General features: G+C 50.3%; 6 protein-coding genes across 6 annotated transcripts; 4 read left to right on the forward strand and 2 right to left on the reverse strand.

Moving 5' to 3' along the window:
• Window positions 1-134: 134 nt before the first annotated feature.
• On the reverse strand, window positions 135-3,679 carry M430DRAFT_17064 (hypothetical protein; the record flags this gene model as incomplete). The annotated part of the gene is made up of 2 exons (XM_024863593.1): window positions 135-2,945; window positions 3,020-3,679. 2 exons carry the CDS (start codon window positions 3,677-3,679, stop codon window positions 135-137), a joined length of 3,471 nt encoding a protein of 1,156 aa, XP_024723185.1.
• Window positions 3,680-5,540: 1,861 nt separating this feature from the next.
• Window positions 5,541-7,347, forward strand: M430DRAFT_17065 (hypothetical protein; the record flags this gene model as incomplete). Its single annotated transcript, XM_024863595.1, has 5 exons — window positions 5,541-5,670; window positions 5,722-5,729; window positions 5,790-5,797; window positions 5,860-6,060; window positions 6,126-7,347. 5 exons carry the CDS (start codon window positions 5,541-5,543, stop codon window positions 7,345-7,347), a joined length of 1,569 nt encoding a protein of 522 aa, XP_024723186.1.
• A 499-nt stretch (window positions 7,348-7,846) lies between these two features.
• Window positions 7,847-8,616, forward strand: M430DRAFT_33714 (hypothetical protein). Its single transcript, XM_024866421.1, has 3 exons — window positions 7,847-8,125; window positions 8,273-8,378; window positions 8,505-8,616. The coding sequence occupies exons 1-3, from the start codon at window positions 7,974-7,976 to the stop codon at window positions 8,586-8,588; spliced, it is 342 nt and encodes a 113-aa protein (XP_024723187.1). The 5' UTR covers window positions 7,847-7,973; the 3' UTR covers window positions 8,589-8,616.
• A 376-nt stretch (window positions 8,617-8,992) lies between these two features.
• On the forward strand, window positions 8,993-9,996 carry M430DRAFT_17066 (hypothetical protein; the record flags this gene model as incomplete). Its single annotated transcript, XM_024863597.1, has 2 exons — window positions 8,993-9,266; window positions 9,368-9,996. 2 exons carry the CDS (start codon window positions 8,993-8,995, stop codon window positions 9,994-9,996), a joined length of 903 nt encoding a protein of 300 aa, XP_024723188.1.
• Window positions 9,997-10,371: 375 nt separating this feature from the next.
• M430DRAFT_98010 (hypothetical protein) lies at window positions 10,372-11,865 on the reverse strand (the record flags this gene model as incomplete). The annotated part of the gene is made up of 3 exons (XM_024870087.1): window positions 10,372-10,524; window positions 10,661-11,208; window positions 11,397-11,865. 3 exons carry the CDS (start codon window positions 11,863-11,865, stop codon window positions 10,372-10,374), a joined length of 1,170 nt encoding a protein of 389 aa, XP_024723189.1.
• A 1,277-nt stretch (window positions 11,866-13,142) lies between these two features.
• On the forward strand, window positions 13,143-15,406 carry M430DRAFT_97714 (hypothetical protein; the record flags this gene model as incomplete). Its single annotated transcript, XM_024870063.1, has 3 exons — window positions 13,143-13,261; window positions 13,398-13,776; window positions 13,829-15,406. The coding sequence occupies 3 exons, from the start codon at window positions 13,143-13,145 to the stop codon at window positions 15,404-15,406; spliced, it is 2,076 nt and encodes a 691-aa protein (XP_024723190.1).
• Window positions 15,407-15,481: the final 75 nt, after the last annotated feature.

Consider the following 15,481-nt stretch of genomic DNA (forward strand, 5'->3'; position numbering starts at 1 on the left):
ACACCGAGCATATTATGAAATAGGGTAATTTGGGTCGAAGCAAAGCTACTAGAAACACATTGATGTCCAGACTTGCGAGCTCCTAGTATCTCTGTACCCAGGACCAGACCTGCTGGCTAACTTAAACTGCCCACCTAAACCTCAGCTATCAAATGGACATGGTCATCACCTTCCCTGCCGACATCTCGGGGCCTCATACGAGCTACGATCTTCGATCTTGCTTCTCTGACCCAACCTGAGACCTTTTCTCTCAATTTATGTTTATGCATTCTGTGAGTTAGTCGGCGCATATGCCTACCTTCGGTACTCGTTTCGACTGCCTGAATACTGTTGACAGATCCGGCGCCTGATAGAGCTGGATCCTGTGCGCCATTTCTATCCCTCCTATCAATGTCATCACTGGAATGTGCGCCATCGTAAAAAAACGCCCCTTTTCTGGTTGCGTAAGGCACGGCTACTCGAGCCCTCAATTTTGACAATCTCTTTCGCAGGCTGAGCTTGCCATGGTTATGTGAGCTACCATCTGAGAAGAAGCTCCGAACGTCAGAGGGACTTTTTCGATTTGTTGATGTTGTTGAAGGTTGTAGAGTGTTCGACTCCAGGTTCGGAGGCTGATTCTTAGTTAACAACTGGTCCGAGATAGGTGTGAGTATTGGTGCCTGTCTCCCCTCGACCGAGGAGGGACTGCTACTTGTACTTGCATTTCGTGAATGGAGATGCTTGCCGACTTGTCGGAAGATATCAATACCAGAACTGGGGGTGAACAGGTCTTTTGGATGTCGGAAATGTAAGCCAGAGAAGGCTTTCGAACCTGCCGATTCCTTGTTCACTCGCACTGTCCCCAGAGTTGAGTTGGAGGCCCGCGTAATCTTCAGCTTAAACCTCGGTGGGTTGGGTTTGATGCGAATCTCATCTTGCATATTCGCTGGCAAGTCAGCATCCAAATCCTGATTTGACCTAGAGCAGCTTCCTTCAAGATTACTGGGGCGAGAGTACTGTGGAGACGTAGGACGCGGTGCCGTTGAGCTACGCGATTTGAGCTTGAATTTCTGGGGGGACGGAGTCTCGGATGCCTTCCCTTCCTTATCCTCCACAATAGCGGCCTCAACAGGTGCTGAATCCAGTTCAACAGGAGTAGACTGCGTCGAGATATCTTCTCTTGGCTCCGGATGTTCGTAATGCTGCACTGCTCCTTCTGGTTCTTGGTTGGGGGTTTGTCTGTCTTCCAATTCGAGAAGGGAAGACGGACAGGGTAATTCGGCAATGAAAGAACCTGTTCGAATTGGAGTTGATATTCCCAGGTTTGGCTGGTCGTATGGAAGCGGTGGAAGTGCCTTCATAAGCTGTGGAGCGCTATTCTTCAATCTCAGCTGGCTTGCGGGCAAAATTGGATCCGGTGATAACATTGGAGACTCCGAGCGAGACATGAGCTTCCTGGGGATCTGGCGACTGGATTTTTTGATTATCTCCTCATCCCGGCCTGGTGAAGATGCCAAATCTGGCCATTCTGCTCTGCTGCGAAGATTACCGTGCTTCGGGTCGGACGTGGCGTAGTGGCTATTATCGCTGCCCACTTGGTTGAACAAAGTCGATGGGGAGCTGATGAGACGTTGTGAGGATTCTTCGCGAATCAGCGACTTCTCACGGGAAACAGGAGAGGTTGAAGAGCTGTTGCGAGAGACAGCATACGTAGAACAAGCCAGTGTGGGCGCAGCATCCCTTGGACCTGTGAGACCTGCATCGGTTGAGCAGGGATGACTTGGTCTCATCTGATCGGTTCCTGGAGAAGACAGATGTGCAGTACTGAGAATCGTTGCATTTCTTATCTCATGCCGCGATCCCGAGGTCTTTATACCACCGTTCACAGTGGATATGTCTTTCTGGAATATCTTTTGGGACCTCAAGTCATTACTACCCACGGCACTGTCAAACCTGCCAGGCCTTAGAGCACCTCCATCTCCGAGATTCACAACATAACCAGTGCCCGCGGGGCTCAAAACATTAGGGGGTTGCGGGAACCTGAGCAAGTTAGTATTCAGACTATAAGTAGAAGTTCTGCGAGACTGCGTCTCGATGTAGCTATCTTCAGGGACAAAAGTGGACCCATTGAAAGTAGAAGTACTGATATCTTCCTCGCTGCCATCCCTGCTTGCAGATTCGTTGCGAACCAAAAGCTCGAATGACTGCGATGGAGGAAGCCCGAAAGCTTCTTCGACGTGGCTGCTCAGCTCTCGAGCTCCGCGGCCAAGTCCCGATAGTCGGATGACTTTCTTGTCTCTTGGAATATCAACAATTTTGTCCGGAGTATTCTCCTTGAGATTCGTCGTGGCAAGACTTTGTACTTCCTGATCTGGCCTGAATGTGGTTCTATCTGGCCGAGGTGTGCTTGGATATTGGAAGTCCTTGACTGAACTTGGGAGGACTGATCTAGAGGGGGGAGTTTCGAGGGCTCTGTCAAATTGTCGTTTCGCTCCACCGCCATTGAAATCACCAGTTGACGGGTAGTCTACACCAAGGGCCCAATATCCTGGAATTGTCTTTTCAACTTGGAACTGTGATGGTGGCTCCGGTATCTCTGGTTTACTATACTCGTCGACATCAAAGTCTTCTGTATAATCGTAGTATAACGGAGATCGCGGATAATTTCTTTCTGGTGTAGTCGTGGATGACCCTGCTGGTGCAGTCTGGAAGGCCGATGTTAAGCTTGAGGTACTGGCGGCAGGTGAAGTGGTCATATTAAATGAGCCATTTTTACGTTGCCAGTCATTCATCGTGGATCTACCGCCCTGTCCCATGTGCGGGCTAGGGGGTGATTGTCGTGGTGGAGATGACTGACCCAACAACGGGGGCCTCGATCTGTCTGTATTAGGACCAAGTGATATCGATGGAGGTCTACGTCCTTGGGCATAAGAGGATGATGGAGGCAGCGTGCTGTGATGAGGTCCCTAAGATCTAGAGATCAGTGATGCTTTCTCGTCAAGGTACAAGAATTTAACAGCGCCGAATTGAAGATACTTACATATGGAACTCGCTCAATCTCAGCACGCCGGCTGTAGTCAATGCCACCACCGTCGGCTAATGCAGGGGAAGATGGCCGGAAGCCGGGTCGTCTCAAGCGTGTAGGATATGCAAATGGGGACCTAGGGCGCTGTGAATACGCATTTCCATCTGGCTGACTTCTGAGACTGCCATATGGTCGTTGATCGGACACTGGGTAAGACGAGAAGGCCTGGGTCATAGAATGGGAACGCGGGTAGGGGTCATCATCAAAGACTCGGCTGGCAGACTTCTGGCTGGGAGACTCATACATAGAGATGACCCCCGATGCAACATCCTTGGCATATGAAGGAAGAAGCCTTCTATCATCCCTGACTGGGACTCCGTCGGGCTGAAGCTGCGATGGCTTGTACGACTCAATGCTCTTGTAACCTCCACCAGTCCTTTGGCGGCCATTAAATCGTTGAGAAACGCTGGATGGGTTGGATGAGAAGACGCCGATGTCACCTGTCTCCGTTGTTGTCCTCAGCATGCTTTCGAAGGCTTTAGGGAAGGTCGAGTGTTCTAGGTCCCTGTCAGCGGAGCCTCTGATCGTAGTTGCGTCTCGAGATGGCCCTCGTTCGCTGTCGGCAGGGGGGTTTCTATGGCTCCTAGAGCCTTTGTCATTCTGTATAGACTCCATCCTCCATGCTCCGAGATGCTATGGAGGGATGGCGGGTGGGTTGATAGAGGAGCAGATATGGGGAGTCACAGATGTAGAGAATGTGGTGGAGTTTGCTGTAGATCTAGCTCCATTGGAAATCGAGAGTGATAACGTTGCCAGAAGTTTGTTCGGCTGTATGGTTTGTTCTAAAGGGGACAGAAGCGGGAAGGAGAAAGACGAAGGACTTGCGATGATCAATCGATGTGCTCTCGTGTTGATGCGGAAACGAAAATAGGACCGGAAACGAAAGTAGAAAACGAAAGTAAGGAGATCTAAGCTCTGAGCTGGGGATGCGAGGCTGTTTATTTCTCCTTTTCCGTCTTTTCTCTTCGTCCCCTTACTCACAATCTTCCTCGCTCTCCTCTTGCTTTCTCTCTTTCTTTTCCTTTGGCACCAAAGGCCTTTGGTCAAAGATCCTTCGAGAAAGATGCATGGTTAGGGTGGCATAGGCCAGATAGAACTAGAACCAGCTTGCCCCATACCCGAACTGATGATGTCGATTCAAGAAAAAGACGAAGAAAGCGCGAATGAAGGTTGATATGCCTCCCTGGCCTCCCCTTTGGCAAGGCCTGAGGCCTCGAGGCATCGTTTCACGCACATAGGAAGTCTCTGAAGACCAAAGGGTCTCTGGTACTGTTCGCGTGAACACACTTATAGTTCAAAGTACCATACTACAAATACAATCCATATATGTACCTTAGCTATGATAGAATAAGGTATACAGAGGTCTTAGAGTTAAAAGGACTAATAAAGCGCGAATAAGGTAGATATAAACAAAAGAATAATATAAATCAAAGAAGGGAAGCCTTCAACCTCACAACGCGGGTGTGTTTCTTAACGTGCATAACTGTGCGGAGAAGCTCTTGAAAGACAGACTGCACCGAGGTGAAACTGTCCTGCAGGTACAATATTTAGAGTGGCAGGACCTTGGCTCTTGAGTAGAGATCTTTACTCTCAAGCTCTGCTCTGTTGAGGTAAGTACCTGGTTGAAGATATACTGTGTCGTAGCGGCGGTACGGTACCGAGATGCGATATGAAGCTGGCTCTTATTGATGATTTATCCGGTTGCCTTTTTGTTCTAAGCAGTGATACCCAGGAGCTGTCCCTTTTCTCGTCGCTCTTCTCGTCGCTTTGCTCGTCGTCGGGCCCCCGGCCCCTCTTTCAATACAAGTACTGACTCCTGACCCCTGGATTCTGAGACCTACGAGTCTACGACGGGTAAAAGACACGCTGTTCTCTTGTGTGTGCCAATAGTGCCCGGCGCGGCGCGGCGGAGCGCGGAATGGGCAGAACTTATACCGTTTGGGAGGCAAAGGATATATGGACTTAATAATCCTCTCTGTAAGCAAGCAACATGGCCAAAGAGAGGATAGAAAAAGGAAACTATTGTAAGCACTGCCCGATGTGTATGTAAATCCATATAAGAAAAGACATGCAAAGCCACTCACAGCCCTGCGCGTGCGGCGTGTGTTGAGTGTACTCCTCCGTCGATAAGTATTTATTTATATCTACCGCGTTCTATTTATTTGTTAGCGAGGCGCCGAGGGACCAGATCTCCTCTCCGAACTGTTACCAACTGACATTGTTTCAAACCTCCTTTCCAACCTTCACCTCCCTCTCCTTCCTCCCCATCCCTCCCTTTCTCCCTTCTATTATAATAACTACATATTGCTGTTGCTCAAGAGGTGTGTTGCCAGACTCTCTTTCCACTGCATAACTCGCTCCCCTCTTCCGGCCACCTTACACGAGCTGGGCAGCCTATATCTTACCTGCTAACCATCCACGCGAACAGCAGGCCTGTCCATTCCACTCATTCCATTCCTTGCACTGTGCAGCCAAGATGCGTACATTTACAACTGTCGCGCTCGGCCTCGTGGGCGCTGCCGTTGCTTCCGCTTCAGACGTGTCCTCCCTCACAAAGGACACCTTCTCAGATTTCATCAACGAGAACGACCTAGTCCTCGCAGAATGTAAGTCCCTACGAACCTATCTATTGCATCTTTGCTAATGCCCCCGCGCAGTCTTTGCAGTAAGTTCATCTTGATTCCGCGGGTTCATTGACATTACTAACCGCAGCCTTGTAATTCAGCCATGGTGGTGAGTTTGCCCTCTTCCAGAGATACCTGTCCAATATGCGGATTGCTGATGTCCTGCCATAGTGGCCACTGCAAAGCGCTCGCACCAGAGTATGAGGATGCTGCGACAACATTGAAGGAGAAGAACATCAAGCTGGCTAAGATTGATTGCACTGAAGAGGCCGATCTCTGCCAAACCTATGGTGTTGAGGGTTACCCAACTCTCAAGGTCTTCCGTGGCTCCGACAACATTTCCCCATACACAGGCGCAAGAAAAGCCCCAGCGTAAGTCGCAACCCGTCCTGTTCTTTTCTATACAGCTGCCCTGTTACTCACGCTTTGATTTGCAGGATTGTCTCATATATGACGAAGCAATCTCTCCCTGCCGTTTCTCTCCTCACAAAGGACACGCTTGAGGATTTCAAGACCGCCGACAAGGTCGTCTTGGTTGGCTACTTTGCGGCCGACGACAAAGCCTCAAACACGACTTTCACAACCGTTGCCGAGAAGCTCCGGGATAACTACCTTTTCGGCGCAAGCAGCGATGCTGACTTGGCCAAGGCCGAGGGTGTTTCTTTCCCATCCGTTGTTCTTTACAAGTCATTCGATGAGGGCAAGAGCGTTTTACCTGAGCCATTCGAGGCAGAGGCCATCGAGAAGTTCGCCACAACTGCATCCATTCCTTTGGTTGGAGAAGTTGGCCCGGAGACATACGCTGGCTACATGTCCACCGGCATTCCCTTGGCATACATCTTCTCCGAGACGGAGGAGGAGCGCGCCAGTCTGTCAGCTGCTCTTAAGCCTGTGGCTGAGAAGCACAGAGGTGCTGTCAGCTTTGCCACCATTGATGCCAAGGCCTTCGGCGCTCACGCTGGCAACCTGAACCTTAAGCCAGAACAATGGCCTGCGTTCGCTATTCAGGACACTGTTAACAACAAGAAGTACCCGTTCGACCAAGATTCAGAGATCACCACCGAGTCTATTTCCAAGTTCGTCCAGGACTTTGTCGACGGCAAGATCGAGCCAAGCATTAAGTCCGAACCTATTCCAGAGACCCAGGAGGGCCCAGTCCAGGTCGTTGTAGCAAAGACCTATGACCAGATTGTCTTGGACGATTCTAAGGATGTTTTGATTGAGTTCTATGCTCCATGGTGCGGTCACTGCAAGGCTCTGGCTCCCAAGTATGACATCCTTGCCGGGCTGTACGTTAAGCAAGGCCTTTCCGACAAGGTCACTGTTGCCAAGGTCGATGCTACTGCCAACGATGTTCCCGACGAGATCCAGGGCTTCCCAACCATCAAGCTTTACAAGGCTGGCGACAAGAGCAACCCAGTCACCTACAGTGGCAGCCGTAGCATCGAGGATCTGATCAAATTCATCAAGGAGAATGGTGCACACGGAGTTGAGGCCGTCAACGACGAGGAAGCCGGCTCGAAGCCAGCCGAATCAGCGGCCAAGCAAGCCGAAGCTGCAACCGAGAGCGCAACTGAGAAGGCGGAGGAGACTGCCAGCGAAGCTACCGAGGCTGTCAAGACTGCTACTGCCGGCGAGGGGACCCATGACGAACTGTAAAAGGGGGTCAAATTGGAGCAAAATCTGCTTGTTGTAACCTGTATTATCTACCTCCTGCATTGACAGACACGAGGTTAAATGACTTTTGAGCATTTGGGTCATCGGATAATGGGATATGACCGGGTTTTCTGGGTTTCTTTCTGTACTTAGCACTCGATTTTGAGAAATTCCTGCTTGTGTAATTCTGTGCATCTGTGCATCTGTGAATCGAAAATCGAAGTCAGCGGACACTACAGGAACTCTATGAGCAAGATAGTGAAGCAATTGCTGTTTGGTCACATGCGCTCTCCCACTGCTATAGTAATGCCACTAATTATTACAGTACAGTAAAGCTCCGAAGCCGATATGAGATTGAAAGCTTTGCTTGAAATGAACGGTGCCTGAGTAAGTGGCTCTGTCCGCTCTATATTGTTCCACAGTTTCTGCCTGAGAAAGGAGGCCAAAAGTTTCTGGAACAAACGAGGCTTCCGAAGCTCTTCTGCCGACATCACAGTTGTGCCCAACACCAGTGACCAGACAACCACCACTCGGCACTCCGCTACCAGCAACAGGCCTCTAGAAAGCAATCAATTGAACCAAGAAATACTTGGTCTCTCCGGAGAAACTCTGCATTTACTCATACAACAATGGCTTCCCGCTTACTCTCCCCGGCGATGCGCGCCGTCTGCTCACCTTCCGCACCTCTCCGGGCAACACGGAGCTTCCAAACCTCCTCACGACGACTCGCAGACGCCGCACCTTTACCAGCCCGAAAGCCCGTTGGAGCCTTCAGAGGAGGGTCAGTTTAATCCAGCTCCGGCTCCCACGTTCCCGTGGACAGCGCGGCAGCCCCACGTGCCATTTTCTTCTCAGGTTCCCTCACGTGGGAAACTGTACAGCAAAGGCCAATTGATCATACAAGCTAACCCCTCTTTTCTCCTATCAGAATACTCGGTTTCTTTCTGGGCAGCACCCTCGCGGGAGCGGGTGTCTACTATTATATTCTCGAGGAGTACAGGGTTTCGAATGAGCTCTTGACCGAAGATATCTACGTACGTCTTTTACCTCTAGCCCTATCCGCTACCGACTCCTGCGATAGGAGATAATGCAGGCATAATGGCCCCGCGTTGTCGTTGCGTTCGGTGGATTTGATCTTGGACTAACTGTACTATATACAGAGCCTACAAGCATCCGTGCAGCGCGTCCACACATACGTCCAGTCATTGGAGGAGAAAGTGTCTGAGTTGGAGAGAAAGAAATAATGAATGATGAGGATATGAGGCAGTTGAATGATAACGGGAGGATATGTACAGCGTAGAAAATTCGCGGAGGGCAGCTGTCGAGTGTTGAAGGGATATTTTGTGTTGCAGCGGTTGGAGGCTCAATATTAAGCCATGAAGAGGTTTTGCGGGGTCGAAGTGTAAAAAAGTACAACAGGGGACCGATTTGAATTGATTTGACTGCATACCTAGCTGCTGGAGGGGAGATAGGATGCAGCAAATACCTGTAATTTTGAAAACGTTCAAACTACCCTGTTTTCCTCTCACCTCGTTCAATCCCGTGGCGAACATATTTAGCCTCGCGGACACTGGAATTTATAGACGACGCGGGCTTGCTACCACATCTCCTTCCACCGCATCACCTCCCCCATCACGCTCCCAACACCATGCTCAACTTCGGCGTGCTGGAAGTCGCAAATTCCACGGTGCCCGCCGCGCCGGGCTGGGCATATGTCCCAGATGTCGGAGCCAACGCCTCCATGTCAGCCTTGCAGCCTTCTCGTAGTAAACGCATGCGCGCCCAAATCGCCGCCAGCCCGCACGAGACGACGGCGAAGCAAGATGCCAAGATCCTCCGCGAGCTGACTGCTCTGGACCGCGAGAACCACCGCGATGTATCGATTCCCGTGCCTGTGCGGCATCGTGATAATGCGGGGCGAGGTACGTGAAGGATTTCTCTCTCCCTTTCCCTCTCTCGTCCTCCACCCGCCCCGGCCTTCTCGATGGAAGAAGATGGTATGTGCTAAGATAGAGGAACATAGTGAGCCATGGCAAAGTCACGCCTGCAGTCCGCAAGATCCTACAATCACAGAAGACGTTCGCCAACCACCTCGCTGACTATGAAGCGCTTTCGGTGATCAACTCCTCTCTCCCTCCCTCCAACCAACCCGTCGTCCCATCCCCAGCAACCCCCTCGACGCCCCATCCTCCCAGCACTTCAAAACGCACTCACAGAAAGAAAGACGCTGGTGCCGGCCCAGCTCCCACACCTCTCAGGAGAGTCTCAGCCGCCTCGGAAGCAGCGACGCCCGCCCCCATAAAATCCGAGATTAGCCACGACACGCCCATGAAGGATGCACCTATCCTCTCCCTGAACAGCACCGCTGAGCCGCCACCGCATCCAGAAGACAACAACCCGCTCCTGGTGTCTTGGATCCCGCAGCTGCCGACCCAGGAAGAGATGGAGAAGCTGCTGGCCGCGCCGCCGTTGAGTTATAATGATGCGAGGGGCCCCTGGATCCCTGATGATATGAGGAAGCCGGTTAGGCATTTCTGTGATGTCTGTGGTTATTGGGGCAGGGTTAGGTGTATGAGGTGTGGAGGACGGGTCTGTGCTTTGGAGTGTTTGGGCGTGCATCAGGAGGAGTGCTTTACGAGGTATGGCGCTTGAAGAGCTATTTGATAGGAAATTCGTGTTGGCGTTTCAGTATATTGGAACTTGGGAATATATTTGGAGGGGCGCGTTATACCCTATGCAATTCTGTTTCTCTCTTGGGTATATAAAGTGGCGTCCAAAAGGGAGAGGGTGCAAGGTTGAGAATGAGCAAAAGGGTTTATCTTCAAGTGAAGTAGGCTCTCAATTGCCTGTGGATAGGTCTGCATGGATTGTCCATTCAGAAGATTCCCTACCAAAATAATAATCAGCTCTTCACTGTGCTAGCTATTGTCCCGTCCTGGTCCATAATTAAGACCTTGATTCCCTGCGCGTCAATCGCTTCAACTCCTCACTCCCTAGAGCTTTCCCTGTCATCCACTCTCCCATCACTCAATCAATAGAGTCATCTCTCAGTGCGAACAGCTTCTCCATAATCTCATCCGTCTTGGCCCGGATCGCATTATGGTACATCCCGTTCGTGATATACTGTTTGCAGTTCTTGACCAACTTGGCCGTATCCTGCGCCAGTCCGAAATCCACGTACTGCTCGCGCCGGTCAGTATCAAGCTCCCAATGATACAAGAGAAGAATGCAGGATGAGATGAGATAAGATGAAAACAGCAGATTCACGCTCGTGTGTATGAAGAAATCGAGGACTTTCTAGCCAGGAGTCACCTACCATATCATCCACGAAAGTCGCCGCGTACAGCGGAACCTCGTTACGCGCCAGCTGCCACTCATCATATAGCTTCGGCCAGTCAGTGTATTTGGCAATAACGTCCGCCACTGCACCCAGCTTCTCCAGCTCCGGCGAATTGTCGAACATGAAAGGGTAGATCATCTCGCCGGCGAAATACAGCGGCTGCTCCCTTACGGCGGCGGCAGATTGCGGCGTGCCGGTCAGCCACTGGAATTCGCGGAGCGTCTTTCCCACGCGCTCCGCGGCCCAGTTGGAGGCGGCGCCCTCGCAGTAGATGGCCTCGTGGAGAACGGCATACAGCACGATGTCGTCAAAGGTGAGGGCGTTTTCGACAGCGATGAGCGTGGGACGGGTTATGAATTGGAATTGGGAGAGGTCAGTCTTCATGCGGAGGATGAGGTTGTGAACTGTGTCGAGACCGCCGTGGAATCCGAAGTGTCGTCCGAGGAGTAGGAGTCCGCGGACGGTTAGGACACCGCCGGATGGAAGGGGCAAACCACCTTTGCTCTTGATGTGGAGGGCTAGACCTGTTGACTTGTCAACTTTGGAATTCCTGCATTCTTTTCGCTGATGGAGAGGTGTAGAGAATACAGTAATTGTTACATTATATAACTTCAATGGCATACTTCGAGGGTTGACTTTCAACCCCTGATTTGGTACGGTAGAAGAGGGGATGGGATAGCTCTGATCAAATGAAATACTGCGTGAGACTTACTATGCACAGTGTCGACATCCTCAGGGTACTTTGAGTAATAAGCTTTGTTGCGTTCCATAACTTTTTGGTAGGTAGCCTGGTAAACTTGGTCTGCAGATCGGCCAATGGGTGCCAATCCGCCAGTTATAAATGCTTCACGGAGACCCTGCGGGAACTTTGAGAGGTATGTGAGTACACAAAATCCTCCAAAGGATTGACCGAAGATCGACCATTTCTTGAGCTCGGTAGGATAGTCTTCTGTGAGTGTCTTCCGGATTGCCTCACAGTCTTTGACAATGCTATCTGCCCTGAAGAGCTTAAGGTAGTCGGCCTGCCTGTTAATGTCTCCTTGCAGGGCTAGAGTTGCAGCTGAGATGGGCGTGCTGAGTCCGGTTCCTCTCTGGTCCAGATACAGCATTTGGTAGCCCTTATCAAGCACCGCGTTGGTGATGTATGAATCCTGAGGAGGAGCGCAGGGACAACCTGACATTGGGTTTGAGTCCTCGGTTCCATTATAAGAATCGGGTTCACTTACCTGGCCCGCCTTGTAGATAAACAAACCATGGTTTCTGAGATTTGCTGCGACGTTCCTCATCGGTGAGACTTGCAGCTGGTGTCTCGTGTCTTGTAACCGACCGAGCAAAGAGCTGTAGGCTTCCTAACGATGTATTTGAATAGTCCTTTGGGACCTCAAATAACAGCTCAGAGACTTTGAGCTTTCCTTTAGAAAGAATGAGTCAGCGGACTGTTCTTCGTGCTGACGTGAATGCTTATATGGGAATATATCGGATAGAGTAGAAAGAGAAGCAAAACAGAGAGACAGGACCTGGCAGTACTATAGCTGTATAGTCCTGTAGGGAAAAAGGCAATAAATTTACAGAGGAAAGTAAGCTCCACGCCCGTATCTAGAGGGCGCTTCAGCCAATGCTGTTCCCCTGGATTGAAACAAACGAAACAAGACAGCATGTTACCAGGGATGAGGTGTGTCTTCTTCTCCAGCAGCCGGGCAAAGGCCATTTTGCAGACGGTAACTAGTACGCAGGGCTTTCAGTTTGTTGGTTGAGACGAAGACTCCGCAGACTTAAGTGGTAGAAGACATATGAAGTTCGCTTGGAGAGAGGGAAAAGGGATGAAGGACGTTGGAGAGTGGAAGCTTAGCGAAGCGAACTGAAAGGGGTTAGTCCGTTTGGGTATGGAATTGCAGGAATTGCAAAATGAAAATGATTTAATGTAGCATTTCCTATTGACGAGATCTAACAGATTAAACATCTTCAATGATCGTATTTTCTTCGGTGTAAAATAAGGAGGTTTGATCGCTGGTCGAAAGACGACAGGTATCTTAGTCAGGTAGCGGGCCTCGCAGGGGGTGGAGAAGGCGTGGAAAAGGAAAACGAAGCGAAGCGCACAATCCATGTGCTATCGGGACATCAGCATCTATCTATTCAGCAAACCTCCTACTCGATGACTAGGACCTTCTACGACAATACTGGTGAAGTATGCTCGCTTTGAGGCTCAGAAACCGTTGAATCAGATTCAAAGAGAGGTTTGATTGTGCCTCAGGCTCAAGTTGCAGTTGCAGACTTGCAGTTGACGCTTTAACGTTTGAAAAGTAGAGAAAAGCTCTTTTCTGTCTTTGGAAAGCTTCGAAGATTTCACACTCTACTCCGGGGACCCATACCTAGGTAGTCTGGGCCCACATTGCTTCCATCCATTGTCAATCCGTTGCTAGAGCTAGTAAAGTCATAAGTCTGGCCCGGATTTTCGAAGATGGCGAAGGATAAGAAATCTAAGAGCGAGAGCAAGAAAGCGAAGTTAGCGGAGAAGAAACTAAAGCAAGAGAAAAAGGGAGAGAAAAAGGAGAAGGCTAGAAATGCAAAGGCCAACGAGTACGTAGTTTTGCTAGAGGAAACATCTCCTCAGATTGGTACTTCAGAGCTTGTCTTGAGCGGGGTCTGCAAGGACCCCTTTTCAAGACTCGCAATGTCTTCAGCCAAGGGACTCCGCAGCTGACTTCAACAACAGTAGCGATGCTGAGGATGTTGACCTGGATGAGGTCCTCGCCGAGTACGCCAAGAAACAGGAACAGTTTCTCAAAGTTACAGAAACGCCTTGCGATCCGCCTAGAGCTCGAGCGTCTTCCACGATCATAGCATCACCGTCAAACACCAACGAGATTTTCTTGTTTGGGGGCGAATACTATGACGGGGCTATTGCGACTTTCTTCAATGACCTTTATGTCTATCTCATCAATCGAGACGAATGGCGCCTCATTACGTCGCCAAATACCCCATTGCCCAGATCAGGGCATGCATGGTGTCGTGGAGGCAACGCAGGAGGAATCTATCTTTTTGGCGGCGAGTTTTCTAGCCCAAAGCAAGGCACCTTTTACCACTACAATGATGTGAGCTCGTCCAAACAGGTATATATATTGAAAATACTGACGCATGAAACAGTTCTGGCGCTTCGAACCTTCCACTAGAGAATGGACTCGAATAGAGACCAAGGGCAAAACTCCTCCAGCAAGAAGTGGCCACCGAATGACATATTACAAGAACTATATCATTCTGTTTGGTGGCTTCCAGGATACATCACAGCAGACGAAATATCTAGCAGATCTCTGGATCTATGATACCCAGAATTTCGTTTGGCACAATCCTGTACTACCCCTGGCAACATTAAAGCCAGACGCTCGCTCCTCGTTTTCTTTTCTGCCACATGAGTCTGGGGCTGTGCTATATGGCGGATACTCACGAGTTAAAGCCACAGTGACGGGCAAGCAAACAAAGGGTGGCGGGCAGTCTCAGAGAAATGTTCTGAAGCCCATGGTCCACCAAGATTGCTTCTTCCTACGCATCGTCCAGCCCGATGCAGATGCACCACCCAATAAACCGCCAGCTGTGAGATGGGAACGCAGGAAGAGACCTGCAAACTCCCCGAATCCTGCCCGCGCAGGAGCTACGATGGCGTATCATAGGGGTCGAGGCATATTATTCGGCGGCGTGTACGACGTGGAGGAGAGTGAGGAAGGAATAAAGAGCGAGTTCTTCAATGGTTTATTTGCCTGGAACATCGAGCGGAATCGATATTTCCCACTTTCATTGCGAAAGCCTCGCACCAGCCAACGTAAACCTCAAGCGAACGAACGAGGAGGTCGTCGCGGAAGAGGCCAGGCGAACGAGGACGAGCTTCTACGTAATCTGGCGGCACTCGAAGTAGGAAAATCTCTAGCAGATATGGATGATATTGACGTTGAGAAACCAAATGACGTTCCCGCTGAGGAGGAATTACCAGCCAAGGAAGTTCTAATGGAATTCCCCCATCCGAGATTCAATGCCCAGTTAACGGTGCAGGATGATATTCTCTTTATCTATGGAGGTACCTACGAAAATGGGGATCGCGAATATACATTCGATGAGATGTATGCAATCGACTTGGGTAAGATGGACGGAGTGAAGCAGATTTTCCGCCGGGAGCCCGAAAATTGGCTTGGCAGTGATGATGAAGACAGTGAGGATGAGGGAGGAAGTGATGAGTCTGACGAAGACGATGAGTTTGAGGATGAAGATGGGGACGTTAAAATGGTTGATGAAAAGCCATCGTACCCGGAAAATGCCAAGAAGTCTAAACGCAAGGAGAAGGCCGAAGCAGCTGGAGAATTGGACGGCGATGCAACATCGGCCGCACCTTCTACTGTATTCGATGACACTCCGGAAGAAACGGCAAGTGCAACTACAACTGACGACCTACCACATCCTCGACCATTCGAGTCTCGGAGAGAATTCTTCCAGCGGACGGGTAATGAGTGGCAAGAGCTGTTGATGACTAGTCTGAGATGGAAAGGTATACAGCCAGAGACCCTGACTGTAAAGGAGATAAAGACCAGGGCTTTCGAGATGAGTGAGGAAAAGTGGTGGGATTGCCGTGAGGAGATTACTGCACTTGAAGATGAACAAGAAGCGGCGGGTATCGGAGAGGTAGTCACGTTAGCAGATAGGGGTGAAGCAACTGGAGGTGCGGGCAGAAGAAGATAGGGGCGCTTGGTTTTCGCTAGGTTACTCTGATGGCCTAGTGTTATGGCTGTACATCCATAGTGAGATATAGTCAAC

The sequence above is a fragment of the Amorphotheca resinae genome, assembly GCF_003019875.1.
Source record: "Amorphotheca resinae ATCC 22711 unplaced genomic scaffold M430scaffold_3, whole genome shotgun sequence".
Taxonomy (NCBI): Eukaryota; Fungi; Ascomycota; class Leotiomycetes; order Helotiales; family Amorphothecaceae; genus Amorphotheca; species Amorphotheca resinae.